This window comes from Salmo salar, chromosome ssa05, assembly GCF_905237065.1.
Source record: "Salmo salar chromosome ssa05, Ssal_v3.1, whole genome shotgun sequence".
Lineage (NCBI taxonomy): Eukaryota > Metazoa > Chordata > Actinopteri > Salmoniformes > Salmonidae > Salmo > Salmo salar.
The window spans coordinates 26,983,701-26,999,392 of NC_059446.1; the positions used below are offsets into that span (position 1 = coordinate 26,983,701).

A 15,692-nucleotide genomic window follows, 5' to 3' on the forward strand; every position below is an offset into this window, starting at 1 on the left:
CATTACTCCGTATAGTATGACCAGGGTGTTTCTCAATCCAGCTAAAGTTATCCATCCAGTAATGAAGCATCCTTAAATCTTCAGGATTAAGCTGCTAAAAGTAACTGCAAAAAAAAAAAAAAAAACCTAGTTGAACATTAATCCATTTACAGTGTTTCACGGAATTGGAACTGTCACGGGTGTCGTAAAGATTAGACCAAAATGCAGCGGGAATGTGCATGTTCATCTTCTTTTATTCGGCAGAAAGAAGGAAAACCGAAACAAAATACACGTATATAAAAACGACGACGACGATAACAGTCTTGTCAGGCACACAGCTAAACAAGAAACAACTACCCACAAAATCCCACAGAAAAACACCCCTCTTAAATAAGACCTTCAATTAGAAGCAACTAGGAGCAGCTGCTTCCAATTGAAGGTCAACCCAACAAACACCACATAGAAATAGACATATTAGAACATAGCCCAACAAACCCCAAAACACTAAACAAACACCCCTCTCAAAACAGAACATAGCCCAACAAACCCCGAAACACTCTAAACAAACACCCCTGCCACGTCCTGACCAAACTACAATAACAAACAACCCCTTATACTGGTCAGGACGTGACAGGAACAGGAAACATTTAGGTTGATGTACACTTAAGTTGGTGGTGATACAGCATAGTTGTTAGTGGGCAAAACTTTCCATTTCGTGTCTGACCAGATTTTTTATCTTTCCCTTTAAAAAACATTACATGTCCATATTTAGTGTAGGTAATCACATTCTTTCAATTCTTTGTATGGCATTTTAGAAACATATTTTTCAATCTTTCCATAAACTTCTATCGATCCATAACAGTCAGACCATGAAACAGAAATGTTAATGTGTAGTAGTGGATCCATATGAAATACTGAGCTGAGCTACTGAGCTGTACATGGAACCTTCAGCTCACCACAACACTGTCATCATCATGTCAATAAATCCAGGCAGTTTTTGGACAAAGGTATTTATAGCCAGCCATAATTAAAACATATCCTCAGTCTCGATTATACAACGCTGCCAGGTCAATTTGCATAACAACTGACACACAAAGCAGACACAACGTGCCAATGTTGCCAGGCGACTCAATCCCAAACACAGGCTGATAAATCCAATGAATCACAGTGGGAGAAGAACAGAGAGGAAGACACCCAGGGTGACTGTGTCACGATGCCTTTTCCCATTTGCATCTGCCAGCCTAATTAGCTAAGCTGGGGCTGCCTGGCTTCACCTGTTAATGCAGTCAGGAAGTCTGCTGGCTGTGATGCCAGGATGTTCCTATCCACAGGCACTGTGCCCAAATGTCGCATCCGTGTGCCCTTGTAAACAAATCGAGTTTGTGTTGTAACCTTGCTGACGGGAAGGTGTTGTTGTGTGGGGAGTGTAGAGTCCGCCTGACGACTGCAAAATTCTGGCGCTCTTCATTTGGGAACAGTTATTCAGGACCGGTGTAGTGAACTTCGCCACCGCTGAAAGTGGCACATAGCTGTTTTCTAATATGGATGACGAATGTGATGTAGGGGCCACTCGTATGTCTTAGAACGAGCACAATCTTTCTGCCTTGTGATGAATAGCATCTAATCATTGCGTTATTGGAAAAGACTTGGGCACCAAGATCTCATCTCACTACTATACTCCTTTTTCCCCAGCAGTACCAATCTGACGATTTTTGGAACATCACCAGAAACTGGAACAGTGCAGCGTTTCCCAAACACTCCCCTTTTCTTCCCATGCTAATCATTCCTCTACATCAGTTCTCTTGTGTAACTTTTTAATGAGAACAAAATGTATGCATGAGTGCAACAGAGTGGGACTTGACGAAGCACTTTTGAAAGATTAGGCTTGACTAACAGGTCTGTCATGCCACTGCCAAAGATTCTTTTCTTTTTTACTTTTCTCTCTTTCTCTATTCTCTCCATCGCTCTCCACACAGCAGAAAAGAGGGTAAGAGAATGAGCAGCATCAGAATAGGGGGAGATTAAAATCAGAACTGAATTGGGGCCCGAGATTGGTTTGCAGACGGTCAGGAAAATGGAAGATGGAATGGAAACAGAGGGGGTTGTGGGATGGATGAACAATAGAAGGTCATCGCGCTTATACAGCGGGAAAATGAGGATAGTCAAGACAAAGAAATGGGTCTGTTATTTGCATCTGCTCCTGAATGGCAAAATCTTCACATTTTCTGTGATAGGCCGAGCTCACTCAGTACGCAGACTCTGGGTGTTCATCTGTACTTGTCGCGAAATGAGCACATCCTTTTAAGAGGCACATCACTCTCATCTCAAAAGGCTTTGAGGGCTTTGTGGGGTTGTATTCCAGTTCATGCATTAAAGCCACTTGGTTATTATGCAGCTGTAGTTTCCTATTCCATGTCATTAGTTGTCTCCAAGTGAATTTAATGAGAAATTACGGCAGTTTTAGTCAGCCAAAAATAGCCTCACAAAATAATCCTCTTTAATGACCTCTGGAACTCATCTACGCTTGAGATATATGTCGATTTGATGATATGATGGCTAATACCCAAATACCATAATACATAAAACATATATTTATTGATGGATAATTACCTGAGGTGTACATTTATTTGATTCAATATCATGTCAATTTTATAGCACGTGGTACATGCTTTTGCAGTACAATGTACAGATTTCTAAGGAAGGCTTTTTAGTGGGGCTAACAACAAAACAAGAACAAATGTTATAAAATGCTTTTTGTGTATGTGTATTTACAATATACCACCTGGACTGTGTTTTGTCCTCAAGTGTTTGGTATCAAATTATTCTCAAACTGGGGGTTTCTATTGGTTGTCTGTTGCACTAAGTGTCAAAGAGACACTTTTCATAAAACATTCATTTTGTTTTATCTTAATTGGTGTGTGAATGCTCAAAAAGGGACAATCATCGATTTCACACTAATGCTCATTCTTGGTCTTTCTTTTCTTGACTTCCCTTCAGTGGCAAACATTCTGTGGAGAGAAGAAGGTATGTTTGTATTTAAACCATTTAAAATCATGTAAAATTGTATTGGTCACATACACATATTTAGCAGATGTTGTTGCGGGTGTAGCGAAATGCTTGTTTTCCTAGCTCCAGCAGTGCAGTAATATCTAACAGTACACAATGTACAGAGATCTAAAGGTAAAATAATGGAATTAAGAAATTTATAAATATTAGGATGAGCAATGTATAAACATATATACAGTACCAGTGAAGTACTACCCATTGCAGGGATTTTCTTTGATTTGACTATTTTCTACATTGTAGAATGATAGTGAAGACATCTGTGGTGGCTAATTTCTGCATTACCAAATGAGGAGAGAGACAAACTTCACACACCAATCAGAGTTATACTTAAACTACATCTTTAATGATAAGAGTTTTGCAAAAGCCCTTGACTTTCAATGATGCGCTATCTCTAATGAACCATTGAAAAGTGACTACACAAAAGTACAACAATCTTTTATAGCCAAGATTCACCCCTCTCAACGTACATGACGAACCACAGATACATAGAATGGGTCACAAGGTTAAGTTTTGTATGAAAGATATCTTTAAAACATAGCAGACAGCAACTGCTGTGTCATCAGTTTTCATTGTATAGACCAATGTCTGGTCCTCCTACTCCAAACTGGAACCGTCTCTCCCTGGTACGGTATAGAACAGAACCATTAGCTCATGTTCTCTGGAATGCTCTTTTAGGCATTATTACTCAAAGACATCGTAAATCTCCTCTGTCAGTGCTATCTCATAGAGGCCCATCCTCAGTAGAACACACACACAATAGTTAACAGAATACTCTATTCTGTCGAATATTACAACCATTATAATACAATACAAGCATTATAACATAATCTTGCAATTTTCCACGACACATCAAAACTATGAAATAATACATATGGAATCATGTAGTAACCACAAAAGTGTTAAACAAATCAAAATATATTTTTTATTTGAGATTCTTCACAGTAGCCCCCCTTTGCCTTGATGACAGCTTTGCACACCCTTGGCATTTTCTCAACCAGCTTCATGAAGGTGAGCCTTGTTAATAAAAGTTAATTTGTGGAATTTCTTTCCTTCTTAATGCGTTTGAGCCAATCAGTTGTGTTGTGACAAGATAAGGGTGGTAGACAGAAGATAGCCTAACTTGGTAAAAGATTAAATCCATATTATGGCAAGAAAAGCTCAAATAAGCAAAGAGAAATGAGAGTCCATCATTACTTTAAGACATGAAGGTCAGTCAATGTAGAAATTTCTAGAACTTTGAATGTTTCTTCAAGTGCAGTCGCAAAAACCACCAGGCACTATGAGGTAACTAGCATTCATGAGGACTGCCACAGGAAAGGAAGACCCAGAGTACCTCTGCTGCAAAGGATACATTCATTACAGTTACCAGCCTCAGAAATCGGCAATTAACTGCACCTCAGATTGCAGTCCAAATAAATGCTTCAAGTAACAGACACATCTCAACATCAACTGTTTAGAGGAGACTGTGTGAATCAGGCCTTCATGGTCGAATTGCTGCAAAGAAATCACTACTAAAGGACACCAATAAGAAGAAGAGACTTGCTTGGGCCAAAAAACACGAGCAGTGGACATTAGACTGGTGGAAATCTGTACTTTGGTCTGATGAGTCCAAATTTGAGATTTTTGTTTACAACCGCCGTGTCTTCGTGAGACACAGAATAGGTGAATGGATGATCTCCTTATGTGTCGTTCCAACTGTGAAGCATGGAGGAGGAGGTGTGGGGTTCCTTTGCTGGTGACACTGTCAGTGATTTATTTAAAATTCAAGGCACACTTAACCGGCTTGGCTACCACAGCATTCTGCAGCGATAAACCATCCCATCTGGATTGTGCTTAGTGAGACTATCATTTGTTTTTCAGCAGGACAATGACCCAAAACACACATCCAGGCTGTGTAAGGGCTACTTGACTGAGAAGGAGAGTGATGGATTGCTGCATCAGATGACCTGGCCTCCACAATCACCCGACCTCAATCCAATTGAGATGGTTTGGGATGAGTTGGACAACAGAGTGAAGGAAAAGCAGCCAACAAGTGCTCAGCATATGTATGAACTCCTGTTGGAAAAGCATTCCAGGTGACTACCTCATGAAGCTGGTTGAGAGAATGCCAAGTGTGTGCAAAGCTGTCATCAAGGCAAAGGGTGGCTACTTGAAGAATTAAAAATATTACTACATGGTTCCATATGTGTTATTTCATAGTTAATGTCTTCACTATTATTTTACATTGTAGAAAATAGTTAAAAAAAAGATAAACCCTTGAATGTGTAGGTGTGTCCAAACTTTTGACTGGTACTGTATTTATTTGGAGTGCAAATAAATGTGATGTATTGACATTATGGACAGTATGTGGATAGAATATTTAGTATATCTGTAGAATATATAGGATAGAATAGTATATATGCAGCAATAGTTGACTAGAATACAGTGTATACATATGAAATTAGTAAAACCGTATGTAAACATTATTAAAGTGACCAGTGTTCCATTATTAAAGTGACCAGTAATTCCATGTCTATGTACATAGGGCAGCAGCCTCTAAGGCGCAGGGTTAAGTAACCGGGTGGTAGCCGGCTATTGACAGTGACTTAGTTCAGGGCAGGGTAATGGGTGGATGCCAGTGATGGCTGTTTAACAGTCTGATGGCCTTGAGATAGAAGCTGTTTTTCAGTCTCTCGCTCCCAGCTTTGATACACCTGTACTGACCTCGCCTTCTGGATGATAGCGGGGTGAACAGGCAGTGCCTCATGTGATTGATGTCCTTGATAATCTTTTTGGCCTTCCTGTGACATCGGGTGCTGTAGGTTTCCTGGAGGGCAGGCAGTGTGCCCCCGGTGATGCGCTCAGCAGACCACACCACCCTCTGGAGATCCCTGCGGTTGCGGGCGGTGCAGTTGCCGTATCCGGCTGTGATACAGTCCGAATGGATGCTCTCAATGGTGCATCTGAAAAAGTTTGAGGGTCTTAGGGGTCAAGCTGAATTTCTTCAGCCTCCTGAGGTTGAAGAGGCACTGTTGCACCTTCCTCACCACACTGGGTGGATCATTTCAGATTGTCATTGATGTCTACATCAAGGAACTTGAAGCGTTTCACCTTATCCACTACGGTCCCATCGATGTGAATGGGGGCTTGCTCCCTCTGCTGTCTCTTAAAATCCACGATCAGCTCCTTCATTTGTTGACGTTGAGGGAGAGATTATTTTCCAGGCACCACTCTGCCAGGGCCCTCACCTCCTCCCTGTAGACTGTCTCGTCAGGCCTACTACTGTTGTGTCGTCTGAAAACTTGATGATTGAGTTGGAGGCATGCAGTCATGGGTGAACAGGGAGTACAGAAGGGGGCTGAGCACGTACCCTTGTGGGGCCCCTGTGTTGAGGCAGCCCATCAGGAAGTCCAGGACCCAGTTGCACAGGGTGGGGTTCAGACCCAGGGCCCTGAGCTTTTTGAACAGTGAATTACTATATCATGTTATGAAGTAGATTAAATGACATTGATTGACACAAATTCAATGGAAATGTCAAGCTGTCCTAATATGGATACTGTACATTAGTTTCTATAATGACAGTGTCTAACGAACAGTGTTAGGGAGTAGTTCCACTACATGTAATTCAACTAGTAATTTAACTACATTTTGTAGTAGCTTGGTGGTAGTTTAACTGAATTCAAATTTTCGTTGTGTTTTCAGTAATTACTTTTACTATTATAATTTTTTGCCATGTCAGCGGTGTATCTAACTACTGAAACTACCCACTAAAGTTTATGCAACCAAAGAAAATACATTTACTGCTAGTGAACAGCTAATAATATGTAATGTTTCCAGGTATATTGAAATAGCTAATTACCTCCACTGTTAAGTTTTAACCAGTGTTGTAAAGTACAGTACTAAAGTACTACTTAAGTAGTTTTTATGGGTATCTGTACTTTACTTTCCTATTTATATTTTTGACAACTTTTACTTTTACTTCACTACATTCCTAAAGAAAATAATTTACTTTTTACTCCATACACTACTTTTGGGTGTCAAAAGCCCAGCCAATCAGAGTTTTTCCCCACAAAAGGGCTTTATTGCAGACAGAAATACACCTCAGTTTCATCAGGGTGGCTGGTCTCAGATGATCCTGCGGATGAAGAAGGCAGATGTGGATGTTCTGGGTTGGAGTGGTTTCACATGGTCTGTGGTTGTGAGGCCGGTTAGACGTACTGCCAAATTCTCTAAAACGACGTTGGAGGCGGTTTATGGTAGAGAAATGAACATTCAATTCTCTGGCAACGGCTGTGGTGGACATTCCTGCAGTCAGCATGCCAATTGCATGCTCCCTCAAAACTTGAGACATCTGTGGCATTGTGTTCTATGACACAACTGTACATTTCAGAGTGGCCTTTTATTGTCCCAAGCACAAGGTGCACCTGTGTAATGATCATGCTGTTGAATTAACTTCTTGATATGCCACACCTGTCAGGTGCCTGGATTATCTTGGCAAAGGAGAAATGCTCACTAATAGGAATGTAAACAAATTTGTGCACACAATTTGAGAAAAAATATTTTTGTGTATAAGGAAAATTTATGGGATTTATTATTTCAGCTCATGAAACATGGGACCAACACTTTATATTTTTGTTCAGTGTAGTATTTTACTGGGTGACTTTCACTTTTACTTGAGTCATTTTCTATTAAGGTATCTTTACTTTTACTCAAGTATGACAATTGAGTACTTTTTCCACCACTGGTTTTAACTGTGCTGTATGTCATGCTACATGCCAGTTGCCATAGTAGTGTGTTGTTCACCTTGTATCAAACAGTGGCGGTTCTAGACCATTTCAACTGGGGGGGCCAAGCTGGTTGTACTGTTAGAGGGGCCAGGAATATTACAACGTTATTGTTGTCATATCGTTTTCTTCACTGCATTGCAGGCATTAGCAGGCAAAAAAAACATGTTCATAATACTTAGTGTTCCGTGTTGCCACTGTCTAATAACGGATGTAAAAAAAGAACGATAGCAAAAATTAGTTATGTAAAAATTATTTCATACTCCACATTTAGGGGGGCCACAAGGGGGTCCAATATTGTTGTTGCCCCCCCCCCCCCCAGAACCGCCCCTGGTAACAAACCCTGTGTCTGACTTGTAACAAGGTTGTATTTCTCACCCAGGTCTTGGAATTGCCAATATGTTCTATGTGTTTTACGAGGATGGTATCAAAGTCATCCAGCCAGTGGCATGTGAGATCCAGAGACACATAAAGCCCAGTGAGAAGCTACTGGGACTTCAGGTAAGATGCCTACCACAACAGAAACACTTCCATTTCATGTAGCATTGTGCTAGGTGTTGGGCTACTGCTAGTAGATTAGCTGTTAGCCAATTAGCATGATTAGAGTGAGGACCAACCACCCACAGTATGATTCCTTCAGGCCTTCTAACAGAAACACTTTTTCTTCTTGCTAGCTGTTAGCTAAACAGTGTTTGTATAACGATAGCTAACGCACTTTCGTACATCGCACTGTTCCGTACATTTCACCTTATTTGAGGGCCCCAAAAACGAAATACTTCCAGGTCCACTGTAATATGAATACCATTGTAAAGCACAATTTCTCCCCTTTCCAGTAAAATCAATGACGAGACCTTCATGCTGCCCGTCTCTGCATGATTGAAGAAGGCAATGGAGCTCCGCTGGGTATTTAAAAAAATGGCGGGTGGGGAAGCGAAAGCTACTGCGTGATAGTGAAATGAGGAGATATGTCGTGTGGGGAACAGTTTTTTTCACCCCATTTGTCCAACTTATCACCTCTAAAATGTAAATAAAACACTATAAAGAGTTTATATAATTTCTCATTACATACCTATTTGAAGGTTTGTGTCGTATTTGAATAGGGTTTTTAGGGCAGCGCTAAATTTATCTTCACAATTAAACTGCGGCTGCCACGGTTTTTGAGAGTCATGATGGCTCGCAGTAATTAGGCAAAAAATGTACAATTTATTGAATTAACTATTGATGAACTCACGAGTAATTAACTTTACAATCACCATTATACTCACCATTGATCATTTCTTGTTTTTTATCTGCGAGAGAAGCGCTACACCTGGTGGAAAGAGGCTGTACGGCACAGAATGAGTTTCATAATGCGTGCCGTATGTTAGGTCGTGACACGTCACAATTTAACGTACAGCTTCTGAGGGGTCAGTTTTTTCAACTTTTCCCCAATACTATTGGTCCATTACCATGTCAATCAACACTTGAATAGAAACGTAGTTCACACCCCAGATTTTGATGCCAACACAGTCGCTATAGTCCCATTTGTTTTCATTGCAGCCTGGTTTGAATGCTGCGGTTGCGCAAATGTGTCCGGATCGGGGTTAGTCACCGTAAATTAGCTTAGGAACGAATGCCTGCAGAGTCTTTGATAACTATCAACTCTTTGATAATTATTTGTGTATTTGACATTTGATCTTGCAATACTTGACATATAATATTTTATTTCGTGGAAGTAGTTGCAACTCATAATAAATAGGGCGTAGTGTACTGCAGCTTCTACACATTTTGCCATGGGGCAAAGAGAAAAATGTTAATGTTTAAAGCTAATATCCTGCAATTTTACACGTATTGCCATGGGGCAGAGAGAAGAATGTGCAGTTTTATAGCTAATCTCATGCTATTCTACACATTTTGCAATAAGGCTGGGGGGGTATGGGACCCCGGACTCTCTAGGCCCCCACACCTTGCGCGGAGGCTGTGGGGGTGTATGGTAGGTCAGTGGGCTGCAGGGGTGTATGGTAGGCCAATGGGCTGCGGGGGTCTGAGGTACGCCAGTGGGCTGCGGGGGTGTATGGTAGGTCAATGGGTTGCGGGGGTGAGAGGTACGCCAGTGGGCTGCGGGGGTGTATGGTAGGTCAATGGGCTGCGGGGGTCTGAGGTACGCCAGTGGGCTGGGGTGTATGGTAGGCCAATGGGCTGCGGGGGTGTATGGTAGGTCAATGGGCTGCGGGGGTGAGAGGTACGCCAGTGGGCTGCAGGGGTGTGTGGTACAAATATGGAGTTAATTGTCTCTCTGCTTCTCATGTATTAGATTAACTGAAAGATCATGCACTTTTGCGCTCCCAAAAGTCTCTCTCTCTCTTTCTCTCTCTCGTTGAATTGCCATTTGACGTTGAAATGGTTCTTGCTCTCTGCTGCGCCTTCACTTTTGAACCAGTGTATTATTCAAAGCAGGTCGCTGATAGATGCCTCTTACATTTACACATGTACTGAAATGGGTGCTTTCCTCCTTTTCCCCTTTCATCGATTGGACAGCTGTTATGTGCGAAGGCGCGCTATGAATGTACAACGATCAGGCCCGGGCTCCTCTGAGAGACGGTGTCTGTATTAGAATATCAATCACAGTGAACTCTATGGCAGCAGCACATGCACTGTCTACAGGGAATGTTGTGTGAGTACATTAGCTCAGAGGCTTAAGTTCATTCTGGATCCCTAGTGTAGATGAGCATTGATTGATCGTTCATGGTAACGACCCAACAATTAATTATTCTTAAGTAGTATATGGCCGTCTTACTGTGATACACGTGCCAGATGAAGAGGGGATGCAATGCTGTGAGGAATTCCTAGTACAGTGAGTAGGGAGGCGGACATATTTCCTGAGGCAGGAAGCAAGGGAGGCTACAGAACAAGGTTTTTTAGGTTGAAGGTTTGTGTTTGTTGAGTCCAAGGCTAAGGACTAGTCTTACTTGTACTACAAAATCAAATATGATCTACAGAGCACAAATTGTCCCCAGGCAGCTTGTTCGCCCGACAAGCTTCACATTATGTTTTCTATACTTCTAAATCTTTTCATTTGATCCAAGGACAATGTTGGTTGAAACTGACATGTTTTTTTCTGCTTAGCTGCCTAGGGTTTCACACATGCTCAGTTGCGACGCACTGCAGTGTTGTTTACAGGAGGGTAGAGGTAGAGTCTCTGAGGTATTCAGTCTCCAGATGGATTCTGATTTGATAGAGGCAGAAATTAGAAATCTGATTAAATCCCAGAGGTTCTAATAGTTTTGATCACAAACATGTCCATGAAAATGTATCTTCATTTATCTTGTTGACTGCCAAGTCTGTGATTGAAAGTAAATGGTCTAACAGTTACGACTGGACGACTGTGTGATAACGCTCTCGGTAGCCGATGTGAGCAAGACCTTTAAACAGGTCAACATTCACAAAGCAGCGGGGCCAGACGGATTATCAGGACTTGTACTCAAAGCATGCACGGACATGAGGTCTGGGCTTTGACTAGGCCATTCCAAGACATGTAAATGTTTCCCCTTAATCCAATCGAGTGTTGCTTTAGCAGTATGCTTAGGGTCATTATCCTGCAGGAAGGTGAACCTCCGTCCCAGTTTCAAATCTTTGGAAGACTGAAACAGGTTTCCCTCAAGAATTTCCCTGTATTTAGCGCCATCCATCATTCCTTCAATTCTGACCAGTTTCCCAGTCCCTGCTGATGACAAAATCCCCAAAGCATGATGCTGCCACCATCATGCTTCACTGTTGTTCTCGGGGTGATGAGAGGTGTTGGGTTTGCGCCAGACATAGTGTTTTCCTTGATGGCCAAACAGTTGACTAGAGTACCTTCTTCTGTATGTTTGGGGAGTCTCCCACATGCCTTTTGGCGAACACCAAATGTGTTTGCTTTTTTTTTTTCTTTAAGCAAGGGCTTTTTTTCTGGACACCCTTGTGTAAAGCCCAGCTCTGTGGAGTGTATAGCTTAAAGTGGTCCTATGCACAGTTACTTTGCAGCTCCCTCAGGGTTATCTTTGGTCTCTTTGTTGCCTCTCTGATTAATTCCCTCCTTGCCTGGTCTGTGAGTTTTCATGGGCGGCCCTCTCTTGGCAGGTTTGTTGTGGTGCCCTATTCTTTCCATTTTTTAATAACTGATTTAATGGTGCTGTGTGGGATGTTCAAAGTTTCAGATATTTTTTTATAACCCAACCCTGATCTGTTCTTCTCCACAACTCTGTCCCTGACCTGTTTGAAGAGCTCCTTGGTTTTCATGGTGCACCTTGCTTAGTGGTGTTGCAGACTCTGGGGCCTTTCAGAACAGGTGTATATATGCTGAGATCATGTGACAGATCATGTGACACTTAGATTGCACACAGGTGGACTTTAGTTAACTAATTATGTGACTTCTGAAGGTAATTGGTTGCACCAGATCTTATTTAGGGGCTTCATAGCAAAGGGGAAGAAAACATATACACGAACAACTTTTCCGGTTTTTTTTTCTTGTAATTTTTTGAAACAAGTTATTTTTTTCATTTCACTTCACCAATTTGGACTATTTTGTGTATATCCATTACATGAAATCCAAATTAAAATCCATTTAAATTACAGGTTGTAATGCAACAAAATAGGAAAAACGATAAGGGGGATGAATACTAGGCACTGTAGTCAAGGATCATATCCCCTCCACCTTAACGGCTACCCTAGACCTGCTTCAGTTTGCATACCGCCCCAACAGGTCCACAGACGACTCAATCGTCACCACACTACACACTGCCCTATCCCATCTGGACAAAAGGAATACCTATGTAAGAATGCTGTTCATTGACTACAGCTCAGCATTCAACACCATAGTACCCTCCAAGCTCATCATCAAGCTGGAGGCCCTGGGTCTCAACCTCGCCCTGTGTAATTGGGTCCTGGACTTTCTGACGGGCCGCCCCCAGGTGGTGAAAGTAGGAAACAACATCTCCACTTCGCTGACCCTCAACACTGGGGCCCCACACGGGTGCGTGCTCAGCCCCCTCCTGTACTCCCTGTTCACCAACGACTGCGTGGCCATGCACGCCTCCAACTCAATCATCCAGCTAGCAGACAACACTTCAGTAGTGGGCTTGATTACCAACAACAACGAGACAGCCTACAGGGAGGAGGTGAGGGCACTTGGAGTGTGGTGTCAGGAAAATAACCTCTCTCTCAACATCAACAAAACAAAGGAGATGATCATGGACTTCAGGAAACAGCAGAGGGAGCACCCCCCTATCCACATCAAAGGGACAGCAGTGGAGAAGGTTGAAGGTTTTAAGTTTCTCGGCGTACACATCACAGACAAACTGAAATGCTCCACCCACACAGACAGTGTGGTGAAAAAAGTGCAACAGCGCCTCTTCAACCTCAGGAGGCTGAAGAAATGTGGCTTGTCACCCAAAACCCTGACAAACTTTTACAAATGCACAATCAAGAGCATCCTGTCAGGCTGTATCATAGCCTGGTATGGCAACTGCACCGCCCTCAACTGCAAGGCTCTCCAGAGGGTGGTGCGGTCTGCACAATGCAGCACCGGGGGCAAACTACTTGCCCTCCATGACACCTACAGCACCCGATGTCACAGGAAGGCCACAAAGATCATCAAGGACATCAACCACCTGAGCCACTGCCTGTTCACACAGCTACCATCCAGAAGGCGAGGTCAGTACAGGTGCATTAAAGCTGGGACCGAGAGACTGAAAAACAGCTTCTATCTCAAGGCCATCAGACTGCTAAACACCAATCGCTAACTCAGAGAGGCTGCTGCCTACATTGAGACCCAATCACTGGCCACTCTAATAAATGGATCACTAGTCACTTTATACAATGCACTCTAAGTAATGCCACTTTAATAATGTTTACACATCTTACATTACTCATATCACATGTATATACTATACTGTATGTTATACCATCTATTGCACCTGGCCTATGTCGCTCGGCCATCGCTCATCCATATACTTACACGTACATATTCTCATTCACCCCTTTATATTTGTGTGTATTTGGTAGTTGTTTCGCTACACTCGCATTAAAATCGGCTAACCATGTGTATGTGACAAATAAAATTTGATTTGTTGTGTGTAATGGTATATTGACAAATCAACAGGACCATCTTCACCTCGCTCTGAAAGTCATCCTCTCTGCCCAGTAGTACTCACACACAAACCAACGGCCACACACACACACACACCCACTCCGCCATTCACACTCTCTGCTGGACGTCAAATCTTGGGTTTACTGAGGGGATTGGGCCCGTGGCGATGTGTGACACCTGTCAGAGAAACCCCCCTCTGTGACAGTAGGATGTGACTGCGTGGCCCAAACCGGGCCATGATGCCTCAAACAAATCCTCCCACATCCCAGAACAGAGAACAGATGCTGGGGCTGAGCTGGGCTCACAGGCCATGGGAGGGGACAGGGAGGGGACACAGGGACAGAGCAGAGGATAGAAGGACAGAGCCTGCACAGCTCAGTCCACACGTGCACAGCATGCCAAATTTAGCCAGGTTGAGGGGGGTGGATATAGGGATTGTGGTGGCTTGCACACAGGCGGTAGGGAGATGGGAGATGTTGGTTCTTGCATAACATACCAGAACACAGTAAACTGTGTGTATGTGTGTGTATTGCTGTTGTGATAAGAGAGGCTTGGACTTGGGCATGGCTGATGAAATAATTAACATTTTAGTAACTTAGCAGACGCTCTCACTCTGTTGTCCTAGCTTCAGGGGGATGAAAGAAGATAAAGATAACTTGTCATTTTTATCAATGTTGCATGATATATGTACAGTATTAACTGTGTGTGGGTGTGTGTTTGTTTTATTTTCAGGCTGAGGTTTGCCCCAAGTCAGCGGGGGAGACCGAGCAGAAGTGTGTGTGGTCATCGGCGGTCAACGTGAAGGATACATTTATTTATGTTACACAGCCAAACTTGGCCAGGGTGCTTGTGGTCGACATCACAGCTCAGAAGGCTGTCCAGGTAATTTCGGACCCCAAAAATGTAATAATCAACATTACTTTCATCTTTGGACAGGGTCTGCTGTGGAGTGTTATGCAGTAAACACAATAGCAAACCAAAAATATGGCATCCATATTAGGAAGTCCCTTAGATGTCAGACAGAACAACAATTGGCTACAAAGCAATGGCTGTAATGTTGTATTGTTATAAAAATGTGTTACTGTGCCTTTTTCATATATGTGCGCTTTCTCCTCACTCCAATGTGTCCATTTACATGGCATTCAAAGCATTTATAGAGGAAGCCTTGAGTCAAAAGGACCTTGAATATTTGTTTCACACTTTCAATGCAGATGTGTTTTTCTGTTGTTTTTAATATTGTTTCCAAACATCCTTGAAAAAAATTACAAAGTTGATGTGTCAGAGAGGGTTACGCTATTCACAATAACTGACAATAATGTAGCCCAAAAGCTAGCTATTCTGGTCAATGGAAGGACACAGCCTTTTTCACAAAGCTTCAGTTGACTCAATTCATTTTGATACAAATGCACTGTCCTTCATTTAGGAACTCAGTTCATTTTTTGTGATAAAGATTTGGGTTTCATTGTTTGAATGTCCTTTCCATAACCTGACCAAAATATGTGTGCCTTTTAAAAAAATCTTAAACCAGTGAAAGCTGGTGCCAGTGCACAGATAGGTACAATTGATTGTGTTACATGGGGCGGCAGGTAGCCTATTGGTTAGAGCGTTGGGCCAGTAACTGATAGGTTGCTGGATCGAATCCCTGAACTGACAAGGTAAAAAACAGTCGTTCTGCCCCTTAACAAGGCAGTTAACCCACTGTTCCCCAGTAAGCTGTCATTGTAAATAAGAATTTGTTCTTAACTGACTTGCCTAGTTAAATAAAGGCTATATTTTTT

At 42.4% G+C, this 15,692-nt stretch overlaps 1 protein-coding gene across 7 annotated transcripts in view; it reads left to right on the forward strand.

Moving 5' to 3' along the window:
• LOC106604535 (follistatin-related protein 5) overlaps window positions 1-15,692 on the forward strand; it is a 206,601-nt gene that overhangs the window by 172,009 nt on the left and 18,900 nt on the right. For 5 of the 7 annotated variants that reach the window (XM_045718023.1, XM_014199250.2, XM_014199251.2 and 2 more), the window contains 3 exons: window positions 2,977-3,003; window positions 8,191-8,309; window positions 14,647-14,796. In XM_045718023.1, the coding sequence (XP_045573979.1) occupies window positions 2,977-3,003; window positions 8,191-8,309; window positions 14,647-14,796 (296 nt within the window). The remainder of the gene's footprint in view (window positions 1-2,976; window positions 3,004-8,190; window positions 8,310-14,646; window positions 14,797-15,692) is intronic. The other 2 variants (XM_014199253.2, XM_014199254.2) reach the window with 1 other exon arrangement.